We start from the raw sequence: 18,696 nt of genomic DNA, 5'->3' as shown, positions 1-18,696 counted from the left end.
CCCAATATTGCATATGAGTTTACCATTTTAGGTGGTCTCCTCTTTTTCTTAATATTTGCGCCCAAATTAAATGGAACAATTAAGTTGAATTGGAGGGAGTATAAAGAATGGAGACTACTCTACTGGCTGTGAGAATGAGAATGAGAGTGAGAGTGAGAGTGAGAGTGAGAGTGAAAGTGTGAATTTTTGTTTCCGTTCAGTTTTTATAATCAGAATTCAAGTAAAGTACTTTCTCAATTTCATTATTATCACTTTTTATCATTTTTATATTAGAAAAAATTGTCAAAATAAATTAATCTTCGTTCAATTAAACTAATATTTATTTTTAATTGGTTGAAATTAAAATATACTCCCTCCGTTCCTTAAAAAGTTCTCATTTCTCATTTTTTGGTGTTTCATTTGTTGTTCCAATAAAGAATATTTCCATTTATGTCATAAATTTTGGACAAAAATAAACTTACTCATATTCACTCGAATATTTTTATTATGCTTATGTACCTCACATATCCTCTACTAACTTCAATTTAACATTTTAATGTTCCTTATGGTCTTCACATGTTTCTCACTGACTTTATAAAATAATTATTTTATTAGTTGTGGTTCTCATATTTTTTTCCACTAATTTTCTTTTAATATTTTTTAATACTTGTGGTCCCTACTTTTCTCTAATCAAATTTATTATTCAATTAAATAATATATCCACAATCTAAAATATTTTCTTTTTCTTAATTCTCATGAACATTCATTTTGGGAACTTCATCAGGTAATAGAGGGAGTAGTTATAAAATATATATGAGTTTATTTTTATCAAATATACCTAATATGTATTTTTATTTATAAAAATAATAAGTGGATTTATAAAAGGGAAATTTCACAGGGTAGCATCCAGTTTTCATGAAACGGCAGTGGTAATACTTTTTAAAGATTTTTCCACATGGTAGCATCCAGTTTATGCACTATCTAATTGCCATAGCATTTTCCGTTAAATTCTTGTTAATTTTCATTTAATTCATCATTTTGTAAGATTTTCCACATGGTAGAATCCAGCTTTTGCTATCAAATGTTTAATTCACCAATTTAACTTTTAATTCACCGATTTATTTATCAACGCCCTTAAATGTTGTAATAATTAAGATATGAATTAGTGCTTGAAATGCACCTTTTGAACTTATAAAATACACCTTTTGAACTTATAAAATGCACCTTTTGAATTATTTATTAGCGTTTGTAATGTACCTTTTGAATTTTATAATATTATGAATGAAAATAAAATTGTTACAACATTGAAGGGTGTTAATAAATTAATCGGTGAATTAAAAGTTAAAATGGTAAACTAAATATTTTTGAAAGCAAAAATTAGATGCTACCATGTGAAAGAATATTACAAAATGATGAATTAAATAGAAATTAATAAGAATTTAATAGAACATACTACAACAGTTAGATTAAATAATTCAAAAGTGTTATTATTGACATTTAATGAAAAACTTGTTCCTTCTTCCTACCATTAAATTTCCCAAAAAAATTCAAACCCTGCGTCCTTATTCCCCAATGAATTTTTAGTCATTTCAAACCCTCAAATCCTCATTCTCCTTCATCCTGTCTCGTCTCACTGCTCTTCTTTCTCTCTGTCTCACCTTCGCTGCTCCGTCCCAACCACCGCATATCCACCTCCGTGTTGCACTCTTGTTGCTGCCCTAACCACCGTCACCCGCCGGTATGTAGTCCTCTCTTGTCATTTATTTTTTTTATTGATTATTGTAGGATTTGTCAGGGTTAAACAAATCAAACTCTATTTTTTAAGATTTTTGCTTTTGGGGATTTTTGATTTTTAGGGTTTTCATTTTGGGGATTTTTGATATTTAGAGTTCACGTTTAGGGGATTTTGATTTTTGATTTTGCACTATGGGCTGCACCCTTGTATGTCAATTAGATTTCATATGGTACTTTGAATCCTACACCCTTTTCTGTATGTATCGGGATCTGTTTTTGCTGATCACCAATTTCTTTGTTACTCTTACTATTATGTCCCAACTTTGTTCAATTTGCACATGTTGGTTGCTTCCAATATTTTGTAATCCAATGATTTAAATTTTTATGTGTGGCTTTGTGAAGCTCTGAATTCGACGTTAGTCAGATTATTTGCGTTGATGATGCGCCACAGTAACTTATCCTCTATTACTAAGCTTTCAGACTTTTTAGCTTCTAAATGTGGTGGAAGCTTAATTGTGTGATGAATATCCGCCAACAACTAGTTTTATTTTTTGCACATTAGAGTAAACATTATATAGATATTTACTCCGATGATAATGGTGATGTGTAGAGTTTCAAGGTGCTCTTTGAATTAATATCAAGATGGCTGGGATTTCAAGTTTTGGTGCCCTTGCACCCAAAACTAAGAACCTGATCGTTGCGGGGGGACTGACTTCGTTTGTTTTTGGAGTGTACTTTTACACAATGCGAGCTGTTGGAGGTACCGATGAACTTCAGGTGGCCATTGACAAGTTTGAAGACCAGAAACACCAGAGTGAGTCCAAAGCAAATTAGGGATACATGCTCAATCATGCTGTGCACTCCTGATTTGGCAACACGCTGATAATTAGGTTCTGTCATGCAGCAATTCAAGCATGTTTTCTCCTGCGACGTAACTCCGCATAATTGGCCTGACCGATCTGTATGCTAGCTTCAGTTGGATTCTATAAGGCTACGTTAAGACTCAAGAGTATAATAATGTTGAGGAACGTTATGTGTTGAGACATTGTATAGTTTATAGACGATGTTACTTCTGTTGCTATTTTTTGAATCTTTATTAACACCAGGTTTTGGCTGAAATTGCAAGCATGATGTTCCTGATTTGGCTTTTTTAGCTTGAATGACATCAAGAATGGACTCTGAGCGTTAGAACCAAACTAGATTTCCGCTGTTTTCTGAAGTCTTAACTCCTGCCACCCGACATTTTGTCCGACAAATCTAACAAGATCCTCTCACCTCCCTATTAGGGATAAGGAGGGACGAGGCCGAAGGTGCGAGAAATGTGAGTAAAATTTAGACGGAACAGGATACTGCCAATCTTTGGTTCTGCTCCTATTCGTAATCCATCTTTGTGATCGTATACACTAATCCACATTTCAAAAGGGATAATCTTCTCTCAGCTCTTTAGGGAATGAGAAATAGGAATCACATGAAATATAAAACTTGGAAGTATAAGCAATTAAGTGTGCCTATATAATAGGCCAATAATTTAACAAATTTGGATATCCATTCTCATTTTGGCTGAATGAACATATATCATCCATCATTCAAGAGCTAATGTGTGACAAGCCTACTTGATGATGCAAATGTGAAATTCCATCCTAAATAATGCAAAAACGCACAAAGATAGTATATTCGACATTCTAAAAGGTCTTCTTGAGCCTAGAATTATTTTAAGACAAAATCTAAAACTAGGTCCTCCGAGCAACCTTAAGTGCTGTCATTCATGCCAAGGCTAGTCTTCAATCTATCAACAAGGGATGGTAGAGTCTTGATACTGTCGTCAATTGACTGGTTAACGCATGACTCAAGGTCAGTCATGGACTTTGATTGGCCGGGTTGCAGTTTTGAAGACTCGTATTTGTCTTGACACACCATCAACGCTCGTTGCAACCTTTCCTACAAGAAATAAATGAAGTGCAAGTCAATATCAATCATGCACACTTCAAAAATATCAATTATGCAGAAGTGAATTAGTGTGACAAGTACTATTACAACAATTACAAGTTGGCTAAACATGTAAAAACCACTTCACCAGTTATTGCCCTTTCAATTTTCGCTCTTTTCTTTGGGGAGAGGGGGACAATTATGACTGTTTGATATCGAAAGCAATAAAGAACAGAGAAAAATATACGACCCTCTTCTGCTCCTCTTATCTTTTCATAGAATTCTGCGAGGAATTGAGTATCTAGGGATATTTGGAGGAAAGATTTTTGCTGTTCCTATGAATAAGAAATGCCAACCGGATAATGAGCAGACAAAAAAGCACAACATTGCTAGTCACATCTAAAAAATCCTTTCTTAAAAGCATTTTCAAGACTGCTTCTAATATTCAAGAGAGGTTGCAGAAGGTGTGAAATTGAATATAATTCGAAAAAATATGAGGAGTCACTACAGCTCTCATAAAGAAAACAACAAAAGGTTCAAACTCCAAACACCAATTCTACTTTCACTTAAAAAGGAAGCCAAACAAGAATACACCTCGATCACATAATATCCAAGTAGCCGCTCTCCATTTTACCACTCACCCTTAATTCTATGGGTTACAATTTGTTAAATGTCCTCACTATATAGTGCAAAAAGGCATTAATTGTCGCGAATTTGCAATAGCGGTAACAGAACAATGATGTGATAACAGGAGCGATGCGGTTATCATAACACCTAAAGATTGGTTGAAAGATTGAGATATCCCTTGATACAACCAAAAAAAAAGTTTTTTACACCATTACAACGCGGAAAATACCCGTTCGTTTTTCTGAAAACCTTAACATGGCCTTGTTTTTCCACTATGGTCCCCACTACTCAGACCAAAGGTATTTAAAGCATCCACTTGGAGTGATTTATTTCTCTTCTAGCTTTGTAGTAACTCACGTTATCTTATTTATGCTAAAGTTACGCTTCATATAACTCCGTTTTGTTCCGACATATTTGAACCTTTGTAACTCCAACTCTCGTTTCCATTGTTATAACTTAGATTTACCCTTTCCTGATTTCATCAACCAAAACAATGTCATCGGTAAACAACATGCACAAAGGAACATCTCTTTGTATCGATCGAGTGATCTCATAAAGACAGCTGCAAAAAGAAAGAGACAGAGACTCAGGATCAAACCTTAATGAAAGCCAATTGTGAACAGGGCATCCTCCAATTTTGATAATGGAATCCTCTATTGCCTCTTCACATGTCTTAATATTTGTCTTCACTTTTCAATGCATTTCTTGCAATATATTAATGTATTTCTTGAAAATATCCTTTTTTGTTATTGTTACTACTCACCTTGTCGTATGTTTTTTCCAAGTTAATAAATATTATATGCAAGTTCAATTTGAAAAAAATAACCATGTACAGAGACTTTTTTTTCTAGTTCTATAGACTATAGTACTTCATCATTTGTCTCGTGAGATAAATTGCTTTCATTGTAAATCTCCTCGAAATAAATCCAAATAGGTTCTCTAATATCCTGGTGCATCATCTCATACGTATCTCTATTACTCTCTCCCAATTCTCATAGCTTCATAGTATCTCCATAGTTGAAGTAATCTTAGATATTCCCTTGTTCTTGTAAATAGGCACTAAAGTATTCTTCTCCGATCCTTAGGCATCTTGATTATCCTCTAAATCTTGTCAACGAGATTAGTTAGCCAAGTGATTTCAATCGTCCCTAAACATCTTTATACCTCAATAGATATACCATACGATCTAACTGCTTTGTTTAGTTTCATTTTTCTTCAAAGTCCTCACCATTTCTAACTTCTATATTCTTCGCATATATTCTTTATTTTCTTCCAAAAGAGTGATTGGTGTCCCCTACAAGATTTTCTTATTCTCCATTTTATAGTTCGTCAAAATACTTTGTACATTGATCCTTGTTGTTCTCGTACTAAACTAGAATGTTCTTATCCTTAATCCTTCTCCTCTATACTCCCTATGTCCAATTGCGTTTGCAAATAAGAGCGACATGTTGTATGAAAATTTTCACTCCCATTAGCAAACTCAAAGAGGGAGAGAGTACACTAAACTACACCTATGCCATTTCCTTGTCTCCTATTTGTCATCCTATAGATATATTTTTTTTCTTCTTTAGAATCTAGTTTGTCAAACACCTCTTTCAATGCCTTTGATTTTGCCTTGCAAACTGATAATTTTGTTTTGTTTTTAATTTCTTCATATTTTGGCTAAATTTTTCTCAAGAAAGCATTTTCCTAATGAAAGATATCATTTTTTTCTTTACCTCGATCACTACCTGAACCTCCCCTTCCACCACTTCGTATCCTTCTTTACCACAATAGTAACCCCTGATTCTCCTAAAATCTTCTTGGCTATTCGATTGATGCAATTTTTACATCATTGTCCATGTATCCAGAAAGTTATCTTCTAATTAGCTTCTTTAACAACTTTTTCCGCAAAATTGTTAGCTCATACATCACATCACTTGGTTACTTCAATTAAATAAGTAAAATATCACTAATTTAAAATTGTAAATTTTGTGATTTTTAAGCTAGCAACCAAGTGCTAAATCTAAACTTTGGGCTAGCAAAATAGAAGTATATGAACTATGGGGTTAAAACACGGAATCACACTTTGGTGAAAAGTTTTTCCATAATATCATCATCAATACACAATTTTCATTAAAAAAGCATTCAATTAGAAACATATCACAAGTTTAAATCACAACCATTCAATTAGTATTACCAAAAACATTTCGGCTAAGTTTTTCTCATCCTAGCATTTACCTAATGTAAGATATCATATTTTCTTTTCCTTGATCACTGCCTGACCTCTTCCTAATGTAAGATATCATATTTTCTTTTCCTTGATCATTGGCTTGACCTCTTCTTCCACCACGTTATATCCTTCTTAACCACAATAGTACCTAAAATATTCTAAATTATTTAATTGATGCAATTTTTAAATCTTTGTCCAAGTATATTCACACCTTGTGCACCTTGTTGGGTTGGGTAATTAACTTATGCTTGTTTGTTCAAAAAAGAGGTAAAACTCAAAACTCAAATTTACTTGAATATAAAGATCGAAAAACCATTGCTTCTTTAAGAGAAACAAACAGCATGCGAAGAAGAAAATAACTATGGGAATCCTGCGTAATCTCATTATAATAGTTTTGTGCTAAAGTGGTGTTTATCGCGAGAATAATAAATGTTTTCAAGTTTTTTGATACTAAAATACAAATATCATGTTGTTTGAAGTATTATATATGTTTTAAAATTGATTTTTAAGATTTAGCGAAAAAAGGCGCCTCGCATACAAAAAGCTTGCGCCTTCACCTTGCGCTTTGCGCCTAGGCTCTAAAGGCTTTTAGTTTTAAAACTAATATTACAAGCTTACAATTAAAAACATACCAAAACTATCCACAATTTATGAAATAGCTTCAAAAAACATATAAGCAGCAAAAATACAGCTACTTCAACTTAATCAACATGAAAATATCCCAAATTGAGCCAACTAGACGTTTACTTCAGTTGTGCTAGGCTTTGTTTCACGGACTCAATTAACCATGTTGAACCCTTAACACTTGGACACTTTAATATTGGTTCAAAATATTAATCTTCTTTCATAAAAAGCCCAAGTAAAGATCCAAATCGATTATGGTTATAAGAGTCCGAGTAATAGGTACTAGGTATAATTTTATCAAAAGTTAGTGTTACTTCTTAATTTTGACTTCACTAATAATTTAGTTCTAGGATTACAATTTTGGTGTTTGTGAAAGTAGTACTTTTCAGGACTTGCATTACTAGATTAGCATAGATCAGAGCTTGTAATTAGATTATGAATTAAGATATTTGAGTAAACTTATATTTCGAGAGAAACAAAATGCAAAGTTTGAAAGCTTGAAGAGTCTTGTTTATGAATCTGAGTGAAGTAGGAAAGATTTCAAAACCACTCAAAAACTTGTGAGTAAGGTATATTCCTAACGAGCAAAGCAATTGTTTAGGAGAAACAATTTAGTGAAGTATTCATACTAAAGGTGTTTAAAAATATTTTGACTACGAACGTAGTGTACTACAAAATCCTTGTCTCTAACAGTTTGCTTTATAGTTAAATCCAAAATGTATCAAACAAGTTATTCATTAGTATTGATGTGCCATTGGAACAAAAATGCAATTTTGTTTTAAGTTTTTCAACGAAGGTTTTACGTCAAACACTCATGGTATGCTTGTCCAACTCCAAAGATCTACTTTTTCCTCATAGATAACAATAATAATTTATAGAAAAAAAACACTTGTAATCTATAATTACACAAATAGCCTGTTGTCGGTGTTAAATGGTGAGAATGATAATGAAGAATTAATGTTATTTTAAAGGAAAATCTCCTCACACTTAAAATGGCCAAGCTTGTTCTGTTTAAATCATCTTATTTTCTTCACAAAAATCATTTTAATACATTACCATTTGGAAAAATAATATTATGTGGCGATGAAATTTTGTGAACAAAAAACCCTTTTTATGATCAAAGTTGTGTTACCATGTGAATGATTTAGTATGTCTATTTCATGAAAAATTAGACTACAAATCATTCTAATTACTACTATTTAATACCAATAACCTAAAAGGTGTAAAAACACCTCTTCATTACTAAGATTTATCAAGAGCAAATAAAGGGCGGTCATTGCTAATGCATGAGTATAATGTTTGATGAGGAATAACCTACTAAATCAACTCCTCAATTGTAGGGATTGCACCTTCTGTTTACAATCATTGTATTATTTCCTTCCTTGATTATAGAATTGTAATTTATTCTTTCCTAGAATAGATTTTTATGTATCTTTATATACCTATCTTGTACATGAATAATAATTATCTTTTCACAAACTCTCTTTTTGGTATCAAGATTCAACAGCTTGATCATGATCACCTCCATTACTTTTTTTCGTCTATCATCCTCTTGCGTTGCTCAATTTTGTTCTCAAATTCACAACATGCAAGACCCTAACAAACCCTTCACTTCTCTCAATCTTCATAATGTTCTCAAACTCACTCCAAAAGATTATCTCTCCATGAAAATGCAAGTTGAAGCAATACTAGTGGGCTATGATGATCCCTCATATTTTTGGGTTCGGCAACACAAAATTCTATGAGTTGCTCTCATGGGCACCATATCCGAAGACTTAGGCACTCTCATCTCTCAAATTACCACCTTTAAAGTCATTTGAGATGCTTTCTCCAAAACCTATGCCATCTCGAGTTGTGATCACATAAAACAACTCAAAGATGGCTTCCAATGCACATTTAAAGGTCACACCACCATAACTAAATATATGCAAACTCATAAAAATTGTGATTGTCACCTTGCCTCCCTTGGCAAGAAAATTGATCAGGAAGACCTACTTGGGCTTGATGATGGATACAACTCAGTCATTGAATCAATATATGCCCGAGACACACCTTTCTCATTCAAAGAACTTCATAAAAAACTAATCACAAAAGAACTCTCCATTCAACAAGCACCTCCACCACTTTTATTCACCTACACACCAAGACACCCCCCTTGCCATTGAACCAACAACTTTGGGCTACTCCCTACTCCCTCTTCCACTTACAAAACACCTCAGATTTAAGGCCATGTACTCGCAGCATGCCCCATGCTCCTCAAAGCTTTTTCCAACGTCATTCTTCTTCCTCCATAGCTTCACGAACCACAGGCACATATGGATCAACTCCACTCACCATTGACTGTATCCTCTAGGCTTTTAGACAACAGTGCCTCTCACCATGTAACATAACTCTCAAAATGTCTTTGCATGCCACGCATGATGGTGCCGATAAACTCAACTCATCACCGGTGATAGTATGGGCTTAATTATAACTCATTTTGGCTTTCTTTCTTTTTCCCCTTCACTGGCCCTTCATAATAGTGCCTCCAATCTCCAAAATATAATCTTTGTTTCACAATTATGCAAAGATAACAATGTTAATATTACTTTCTCATATCACTATTTTTCTGTGAAGGATCTCAAGATCAAATCTACGCTCTTTGAAGGTCCCTCTTCTTTTGGTGTCTACCAAGCCCAAACACAACTTCCTCAAGTCTTCTCAAGCACAAAGACCTCATCTTTAGAATGGCACTCCTCTAAATTACACTTGCCTGAACAACTTCGATTGCCTCTGTTTTCCATGGTTAATACCTTACACCCAACACAAACTAGACCCAAAATCAAAGCCACGTGTTTTCATTGGGTATCCCTCCACCCAACATGCATATCATTGTCTTGACCTTCAATCTCATCGCATATTTACCTCTCGTCGAGTACATTTCATGGAAAATCAATTTCATTTCAAAGAGTAAAAATATTCCGCTCTTCCACTTTGAAGCCACTATCCACTATTGGACTCCTTCTCTTTTACCACTCTTCATTGTCCCTCTACTCCTATATCTCCATCCAATCCCCATTTATCTCGAAAACACAAGCAAAGGTAGTCCAAAACAACAGCCAAATGGGTGGTAAAAACTCATCTTCATTACTAACATTTATGAAAGAGCTAATAAAGGAGTCATTGATAATGCAAGAGTTTAAATTTAGCTCAAAAACACAAGCAAAGGTACTCCAAAATAATTAAACCCCTAAAACTGATTAATTGAAGTAACAAAAAAATAAAAGAAGCTTCCCCCTTAAATTCTTGAAATACAAAGATTGAAGACCCAGCAAAAAGAGTGGAACAAACTAGTATTGAGGAGAAAGAGTAAAAAAAATACCTGAAACTTAGCCATTTCACCCTCGACGAGATTCTGAGATTGCATAACAGGAACACTGCAATGTTCTACACAATTGCTAATCTCATCCTGTGTTCGACTCCTATCGAAGCAACTATACGCACACTTGAAGTACGCTTTCTACGCATCATCAAGATTTAGTAAATTTTTGACCTAAAAATCAATGTTAAAATGAAAAAAATTTAGAAAAGTAAAAGAACCTGGAGAGTAAAATTGATATGATCCTGAACCCCAGAAAGCTGTTGCTGAGCAGAAGAATTAACTTCATTGAGTTTTCTCCTCAATCTCTCAGTTACAATTTGCTCTTCTGCATTGCCAATGTGGTTCATCGCTCCGTATTCCACTCTCGCTTATTGTGTAACGAGGAAGGGTTTAGGGTTTTTGCTCCTTCCTCTCCGCAACTTCAACCTGTAATATTTCAAGATTTTACGCAAATCTACTACTCTCTTATCCCATAAATTTAAAAATTAATCCCTATGTTTCTTAATGAAGTTCGCAAGGAAGGAATGTATGCATAAATTAAGAAAAATAAAATTTTTGAATAAATAAATTTGATGGAAGAAAAGTATGGATCATTAAACGAAAGTTAATGGAAAAAGATATAGAGACCACAACTAATAAAAAAATATTTTTATAAAGTTAGTGGGAAACATATTGGAACCTTAAGGAATATAAAAATGTTAAAATTTAGTGGGAGATATGTGGGTACCATAAGCATGAGAATGATTAAAATTACTTTTGTTCAAAATTTATGATATAAATGAAAAGATTTATGGGAATAACAAATGGAACACCCTAAAATGAAAAGTGTGAACTTCTTTAAGGAACGAAAGGAGTACATTTTTTATCAGAATATTTCATGTTGTAATTCTGAGTTTTCGTTTTCCACGTGGTAAACAAACATTTTTTTAAATTTGCATGGTGACTCTGACCTTTCAACTTTTTCATGTGCTAGACAAAAGGTTAAGTTCTTTGTTAAATTAAATACTTTTTGGAACATATTTTTGAAAAATGTGTCGCATAAGGGTGATTAATCACTATTATCATCCTACCCAATATATTCCGTTCATAGAAAAACTAAGGCCAGGGTCTGGAGAAGGAAAGACGGCGGCAACTCATACCCAAAAAGGAGAGTGCGGCCAAAGGAGTCTCCCGGCTCGAGGAAGATAAATAGACGTGATTACACGTGCAAAACAACTTAAAGACCTATAAAAAGTAGAACCACTACAAAAGAAAAAAAGAACTAATAGAAACGAATGATAAATGCAAGAGGTTAAGGACACTAAAAGGTAGACTAAGAGGACATCAGTAATCTAAGACATGGATATGGTGTCTCCAACTATTCCTGTCCCTAGTCAGGTCCACAGAGAGGTTTAATTCATGCAAGTCAACTCTTATTTGCTCATCCCAAGTTCTCCTGGGTCTTCCTCGACTCCTCTTACCCTCTACTATGATGCTTTCTACCCTCCTCACAGGGGCGTCGAAAGTCTTTCTTTGCACATGACTAAACCACCTCAATCTATTTTCGCGTATTTTTCTAGATATAGGGGCTACCACTAATTTGTCCCTAAACTCTTGGTTCCTAAATCGATCCATCAATGGATGCCCACACATCCCCCTCAGCATACGCATTTTTGTAACTTCCACCTCAGCATAAGGGTGATTAATATTAATGAAAATTTTTATAAAATAATGCGGAAGTCTGAAAATGCTGATCTGCTAAAAACCTTTAAAATAAAAAAAAAATATTTATTAGAAATGATAAATATTACTCCATCGGATCTTATTTGTCCTTCCCATTTGGAATGTGGGAAGGAACCAAGAAACTCATTATTGTTAAAGAGATTTCTTTATTTGTAATAATGCAATAAGTGAAATGATTAGATACATTGAAATATGAAATCAAAACATTTGATGTTAAAGGGGTATTTGAAAGGTTTTTCTATTAAATCATTAAATTAAATCTGAAAATTACAATTACAATGCCTAATTACAAATCATTATTGATTTTTTCAACCATTCAAAATCAAATACAAGGATTAAGGGCTGTTTTGGAAGATACAAAAAAATTACAGCCTTTAGATTACATTTAAATAACAAATTTCAGCCATTAGATTACATAAACAAAATTAAACTTAATTTTATCCCTTACATTACACAAGTATAAATACCCAACAATGAAGATAAGGACAACATCAACAATCCAATTTCAGCGTCAGAAACTCACATTTCAGCATCGTAAACCCAATTTCATGTACAGCTACTGTACTCAACAGTGATACGTACTCCATGCCCATATTATTTCACACCCAAAAATAGCAATACTAGTCAACAATAGTAATAAAAAAATAGCTTCTTTTTGGCATTATTTCATGGAGCATTCTTCAGATTATGATTTTGAAAGTCGTCCAAATTTACATGGAGATGATGTAGTGGAAGCTTCAATTGAAGAAGTAAACCAAAATTTGGTTGAAGGGGACTTAAATGATCAAATTGTAGATCATGAATTTGACCTAAATTTACCTCCACCATCCCCACAACAATCAAATGAACTAAGTGAACCAATTACACAAAATCAGCCAAATCATCATAAACAAAGAATTACCAACCAAATGCGACAACAAATATTGCTTCATTTACTTAACATCTCCGTTAATGGTGTACTACCTCATGGTTCAATAAAAAAACAGCCGTAAAGTTCGGTTATAGCCGACGAAGCATTAGTTTTTTATGGAACAAAGCAGAAAAACAGAAGCAAGCATTGGATCACAACTATCATAATTGTGGTAGAAAAAGGGTCTCCATTCCATATGCAAACATTGCAAGCATTCAAATGGGAAATAGAACTTGTATAAGGGACTTGGTGAGTAAATTAGACTTAGCACCATCCACGGTATGGAGGATGAAAAAGAGGGGAGATTTGATGCCTCATTCTAATGCTATGCACCCTGAAATATCGGAAGAAAACAAATTGGTAAGAATTCGTTGGATTCTTGGTTTACTTGATCATATTTTAATCACCACAACACCAAAATATAAATGTTTATTTGATTGTGTATACATTGAGGAAAAATGGTTTTATTTATCAAGAAAATCACAAAGAGTTTATTTAGCAAAGAATGAACCAAAACCTTATAGATCCGGCAAATCAAGTAAGTTCATTCCAAAGGTTATGTTCATGGGATGTGTTGCAAGACCAAGATGGAGTGATCGGGGACAATGTATCTTTGATGGTAAGATTGAGATATTCCCATTCATGGAAATAGTTCTCGCACAAAGGTCATCAAAAAACAGGAAAAAAGGTGAATCGGAGACAAAGCCAACACAATCTGTTAACAAACAAGCCACAAGAAACATGCTCATACATAAAACATACCGGCAATCAAAGCAAAGTGGCCAAATGAGGGACCAAAGGTAATTTTCATTCAACAAGATAATTTTAGAGCTCATATTTATCAAGATGATGAAGAATGGGAATCACATTACCAACAAGATGGATTCACATTCATTTTGACCCAACAACCACCTACTAGCCCCGATTGCAACATATTAGACTTTGATTTTTTTAGGAGCATTCAATCTCTTATGCACAAGAAGATGCCAAAATCAATAGACAACTTAATTCAAGCAGTTGAAGATGCATACAATGAGTTATATCCTAAGACTTTAAGTAATGTTTGGATGTCACTACAATACGTAATGAATGAAATTTTAAAGGCTAAGGGTTTCAACAACTATGATGTTCCACACAACAAGAAAAAACAACTTGAAGACAATGGAGACCTTGAAGAACAAGTAAAAACACCTCGATGGGCTGTTAAGGATTGTGTGTCCTTAGCAAATGGAGAGGAATACATGAATAATATGTATGGAATGAATGTTTGAAAGACTCACCATTGACAAATTTATAAGAAATAGTCTCAGTTTAGCCCTTATTCATCATCGAAAACATATATGATTGCAAATGAATAAACTTCTATGCTACTCATAAATACACACAAGTTTATGACAACAATCATTCAAATGCTTTATATTGTAATCTTTCCTCAATATGGAAGACTCACCATTGACAAATTCAAGAAATATGGAAGACTCAGTGGGTTAAACAAATGACTAGAAACAAGGGTTAATGAAATAAGTTTACTTAGACAAATAATTCAAGAAACAAGGATTACAACTAATTGAAGTGTACAACTAATTCAAGCATACTTAGACAAATACCCAACGAATCATCAACAAACAGCGAGTTCTGCATTTTTAACAACATTACCAAGAATACCCAAAAATTACATCACCATTTACCAACAACATTTTTACCAACATTACAAAGAGGGATAAAGATCAGCTAATTTCACCTTTCTTTTTATATTTTTTAAAGGAGTAGTAGTGCTAGTGGGTTGAAATTTTAGAGAGCCTTTTGAAGAAGATGGCTTTTTTTCTTGAAAACCCTTCTTGAATTTTCCAAATTATACCTTTTTTTAAACTTGTTATTTATATTATTATCATAAAAATAGCTTGTAATAATTTAAATTCGTAAATAACACTTTTTTTATATGATAGTGACCGAATGGCCTATGAATATTTGTTGGCCTTTTTCACTTAAAACAACTTAATTTAATTAATAGTTCACCCAACTTCCTAAACATGTCCAAATATTATTAATTAAGATATTAAAAATATTTTTAGCATAACTACACCAAATTTAATGTTAATCATAATTTTCTTAAACTCACTTCCTACTTAAACATTCTCAATATATCTCATACTTTGCATATTATAAAGTAAATATAATGTAAAATTTCACATAAAGAGTAGGGTAAGAAGTTATACCATACTAACACCAAAGAAAATTAGTAGTATGATCCTCCAAGCTCCAAATTGATTTTTCAAGTACCCAAAAGAATACCCAACTATGCTCCAAAAAGAAAATTGATAATTTAAGCTATTAAGGTGATGCATTAGGCTTCTTCTTGATTTTCTTCAACTAATTAATATATTAGAGAATTAGTAATTGATATGATGAAGTGAAATTAGGAGTAAATGGAAGAAAAGTAGATGACTTAATTCTGTAATACTACACAACTAGAATGATATATTTTGAGTGAGTTTAGTTTTAATTTTGCAAGGTAGAATGTTAGGAAAATAGCTAGTATATAAAGAAGACATTTATGGGACAAGATCTTATAATATTTGGATAAAAAACAAAAAAATCATGGCTCCATATCTTACCCATAACCATCCAACATGATGGTAAGGATGAAGTTTGATTTCTTTTCAAACTTTACTTATGTAAATAAATAAGTAATAAAAAAATATAGGTAGGTTTTGACTAATAGATTTAGGTAATTACGATTATTTTAGGTGCAAAACTAGCTTAAAATCTTAATTAAACTTATTTATAAAAATATAGTAGGAGTAGTTTAAAATAATTTAAATATAAGTGTTAAAGTCGTTAAAATAATCGTTAACGAAATTAATGAAGAAGATAAGAATTTTTAAACGTAAATTTTTCGTAAACCAAATGTTAATTAAATGATTTTGAATTTTTTTATAATAGAAAATAGTTATCGAAACTTTTGGACTAAAAAAAAAGTTATTTGAAAATATTAAAAATTCAAAATTTCATATTCGGAGTAGTTTAAGAAATCGAGCAAGTATTAGGATTTGAATGAACATAAAATAATTAAAGAACTTGAAAATCGAATTGGAAATTATATAAGAAATTAAAATCAATAAATATATAGTTAGTTGGAATATAAGATTTTATAAATTAAATGAAGTTGGAGCTTAGTAATCGAGGATCAGGAATTAAATTTAAGGAATTAAAAATTAGTCGAAAATGATTAAGTCTAGGAATTTCGAATCTATTACAACTACACCACACCACCTTCGTCCACCTTCCTACTTCCCCCCTTGCAAACAACCGAAACCAAACCTCTAACCATACCTGATCTTCGAGACTTGCCCCTACCCAATCATGAAGCCATAGCTCACTTCTTGCCAATCCTTCACAATCGAGTTTTGCGTTCGAACCCACCACCACTAACACAACCACCTCCAATAACGATGTATATTGAAACTCTAATTTGGTTGTTGCTTTGAAAGGGATGTTGCTTTCAACGTCGTTGAACTGAAAATGAGTTTTCAAGTGAGGCTATGATTCTTGGTCAATTTAAACGGTTGTTTTTAAGGTTGAGAATCGACCTTTGAAGGAGAAGGGAGGGGTTTACCTGAGGAGAATCGGGAATGTGGTTGGTTGGGAAAGTGGGAGATGGGGCGGCGCTAGGGTGGAGGGTGGTGGTGGTGTTGTAATCGCCCTTAAAACCTACTTAAAATATAAATAATATTATATAATAGCTGAAACTGGTAATTTACAAGACTGTTACTTCACTAATACAAGTCAAACTTATATTACCAGAAAGAAAACATGTCATTTATAAGCTATTATAGAGGTTCTTATAGACTAAATAATTACATGATTATATAAAATGCACAAGATATAATTCGTTATGTGGGTAAAAATAATATTAGTTTGGAAAATATTTTTACATAATATATTATAATATTTCACAATTTCTATCTTGGTAGAAACGAAAAGCCTTATAAAGATAGCGTTATTATCTCCAACTTGTCTCTTACTTATTGTTGGCGAACTCTTCTTCATTATCTGCTCCTCCCCATTAGGAATAGTTTCAAAAAACAAAACCACATAGGTCAGCTTTCGCTGCATATTCTATCACAAATAAACAAATAAATAAGGACCTAAAGATTAAATGACTTACATATTTTTCATTTCTTTTGACTCTTATTTGAGATCCTAATTGCTTAGTATCTTATTAATGTTTTAACTCCACCCATAACCACTTATACATTTGTTGATATAGGCGAAGCTACATGGGGTACCGGGGGAGGTTCGGCTCCACTTGCCAAAAATGTAATCTGTATATTTTTTCTTTTGCCCCCTACTAAAATATGATATATAGTTTAAAGAGTATAAAAATATAAGAAAAATTACTACAACTCATTGATTGGAGTAATACATTTGTAATCTATGGTTAAGGGATCAAACCATTATTTAAACTATTTTTTTATAGACTAATAAGTTTATAGAGTACTAGTATAAAACCCGTGCAATGCACGGTGTTTTTTAGTCTGAAATTATATTTAAATGTAAATTTAAGATAAAGATGCAATTATATATATATATATATATATATATATATATATATATATATATATATATATTTCTATCCCTATTTTCTTTTTTAATTATATTCTTATAGTTTGGGTATTAATTAATTAAATATATATTAATGTGTACTTTATTAAATTCAGTATAAACCTTAAGTAGTAATATCATTTAGTATATCTCTATAACAAAATTAAATATAATCATGAATTGAATTTAACTAAAAGAACACTTACTAAATAGTTAATTAAAAAATAATAAAAAGTTTTTTTCAAATTAAATATCAAATTTTTATTTTTAAAAACCCATTTTCAAATTACATTCATGTTTGATAAAAATATTGTCTACTTAATTTAAGAAATCTTTTCCAAAAAAAAATATAGTTAATTAGCATATGTTTCAAAAATATTTAACATAAGAACAAATAATAGAAGAAGATTATGTTGAAATCAGTCTAATAAGACATACTTAATTTAAAAGATCATGTCAATTATTATGCCTAACTTTTTTTTTTTTGATATTTATTACGATAATAAAATTGATTGCAATAAAAGATCTATTGATCATATTGTTCTAACAAATTTTATTTTTAAGATAAAATTAAGCTTTGGATACAATTGTTATATAAGGAATTTGTTTGGTAATAGTACAATCTACCATTTTTTTTAAATATTTTTTTTTTGCAGATTATATTTGGAAATATTATTGCCACACAAATTCATTTAACCAATAAGATTGCTGCATTTGACAAATGACTGTTAGATTGCCATTTGTTATTTAGCAACAAAAGTATTTAATAGAATGATTATAATATCATTATTCTTTAACTTTAGTAATTCCACATTCATCCTTTTTAGTGTGTATTTATATATTTGTTATCTTAATTTTAATATTGTTTTTTGGGAGATTTACTAGGCAAATATATAGAGTCAAAAATACTTAGTTGTGAGAAACCGTTTTCTATAGAGTCAACCTCAATTAGACTGGCCCATTAGATTTTAAAAGAACCATAAAACGGAAAATATA

At 32.1% G+C, this 18,696-nt stretch overlaps 2 protein-coding genes across 2 annotated transcripts; one reads left to right on the top strand and one right to left on the bottom strand.

Annotated features, from left to right (window-relative positions):
- The first annotated feature begins 1,509 nt into the window (after positions 1 to 1,509).
- LOC130797745 (uncharacterized) lies at positions 1,510 to 3,086 on the top strand. Its single transcript, XM_057660837.1, has 2 exons — positions 1,510 to 1,717; positions 2,324 to 3,086. The coding sequence occupies exon 2, from the start codon at positions 2,356 to 2,358 to the stop codon at positions 2,545 to 2,547; it is 192 nt and encodes a 63-aa protein (XP_057516820.1). The 5' UTR covers positions 1,510 to 1,717; positions 2,324 to 2,355; the 3' UTR covers positions 2,548 to 3,086.
- A 118-nt stretch (positions 3,087 to 3,204) lies between these two features.
- LOC130796956 (uncharacterized) lies at positions 3,205 to 10,959 on the bottom strand. The gene is made up of 3 exons (XM_057659741.1): positions 10,682 to 10,959; positions 10,464 to 10,601; positions 3,205 to 3,651 (listed from the first exon to the last, which is right to left on the bottom strand). The coding sequence occupies exons 1-3, from the start codon at positions 10,808 to 10,810 to the stop codon at positions 3,463 to 3,465; spliced, it is 456 nt and encodes a 151-aa protein (XP_057515724.1). The 5' UTR covers positions 10,811 to 10,959; the 3' UTR covers positions 3,205 to 3,462.
- Positions 10,960 to 18,696: the final 7,737 nt, after the last annotated feature.

This window comes from Amaranthus tricolor, chromosome 1 (genome assembly GCF_026212465.1).
Source record: "Amaranthus tricolor cultivar Red isolate AtriRed21 chromosome 1, ASM2621246v1, whole genome shotgun sequence".
NCBI lineage: Eukaryota > Viridiplantae > Streptophyta > Magnoliopsida > Caryophyllales > Amaranthaceae > Amaranthus > Amaranthus tricolor.
Note: the sequence above shows the minus strand (reverse complement) of the source record. Positions and strands in the feature narration are given on the sequence as shown.

Coding starts and splice junctions, on each gene's coding strand:
- LOC130797745 (XM_057660837.1), top strand. CDS start 2,356: ATGGCTGGGATTTCAAGTTTTGGTGCCCTTGCACCCAAAACTAAGAAC.
- LOC130796956 (XM_057659741.1), bottom strand. CDS start 10,810: ATGAACCACATTGGCAATGCAGAAGAGCAAATTGTAACTGAGAGATTG. Junction 10,602..10,681: donor ATATCAATTTTACTCTCCAG/GTTCTTTTACTT, acceptor GATGATGCGTAG/AAAGCGTACTTCAAGTGTGC. Junction 3,652..10,463: donor GTGAAATGGCTAAGTTTCAG/GTATTTTTTTTA, acceptor TATTTCTTGTAG/GAAAGGTTGCAACGAGCGTT.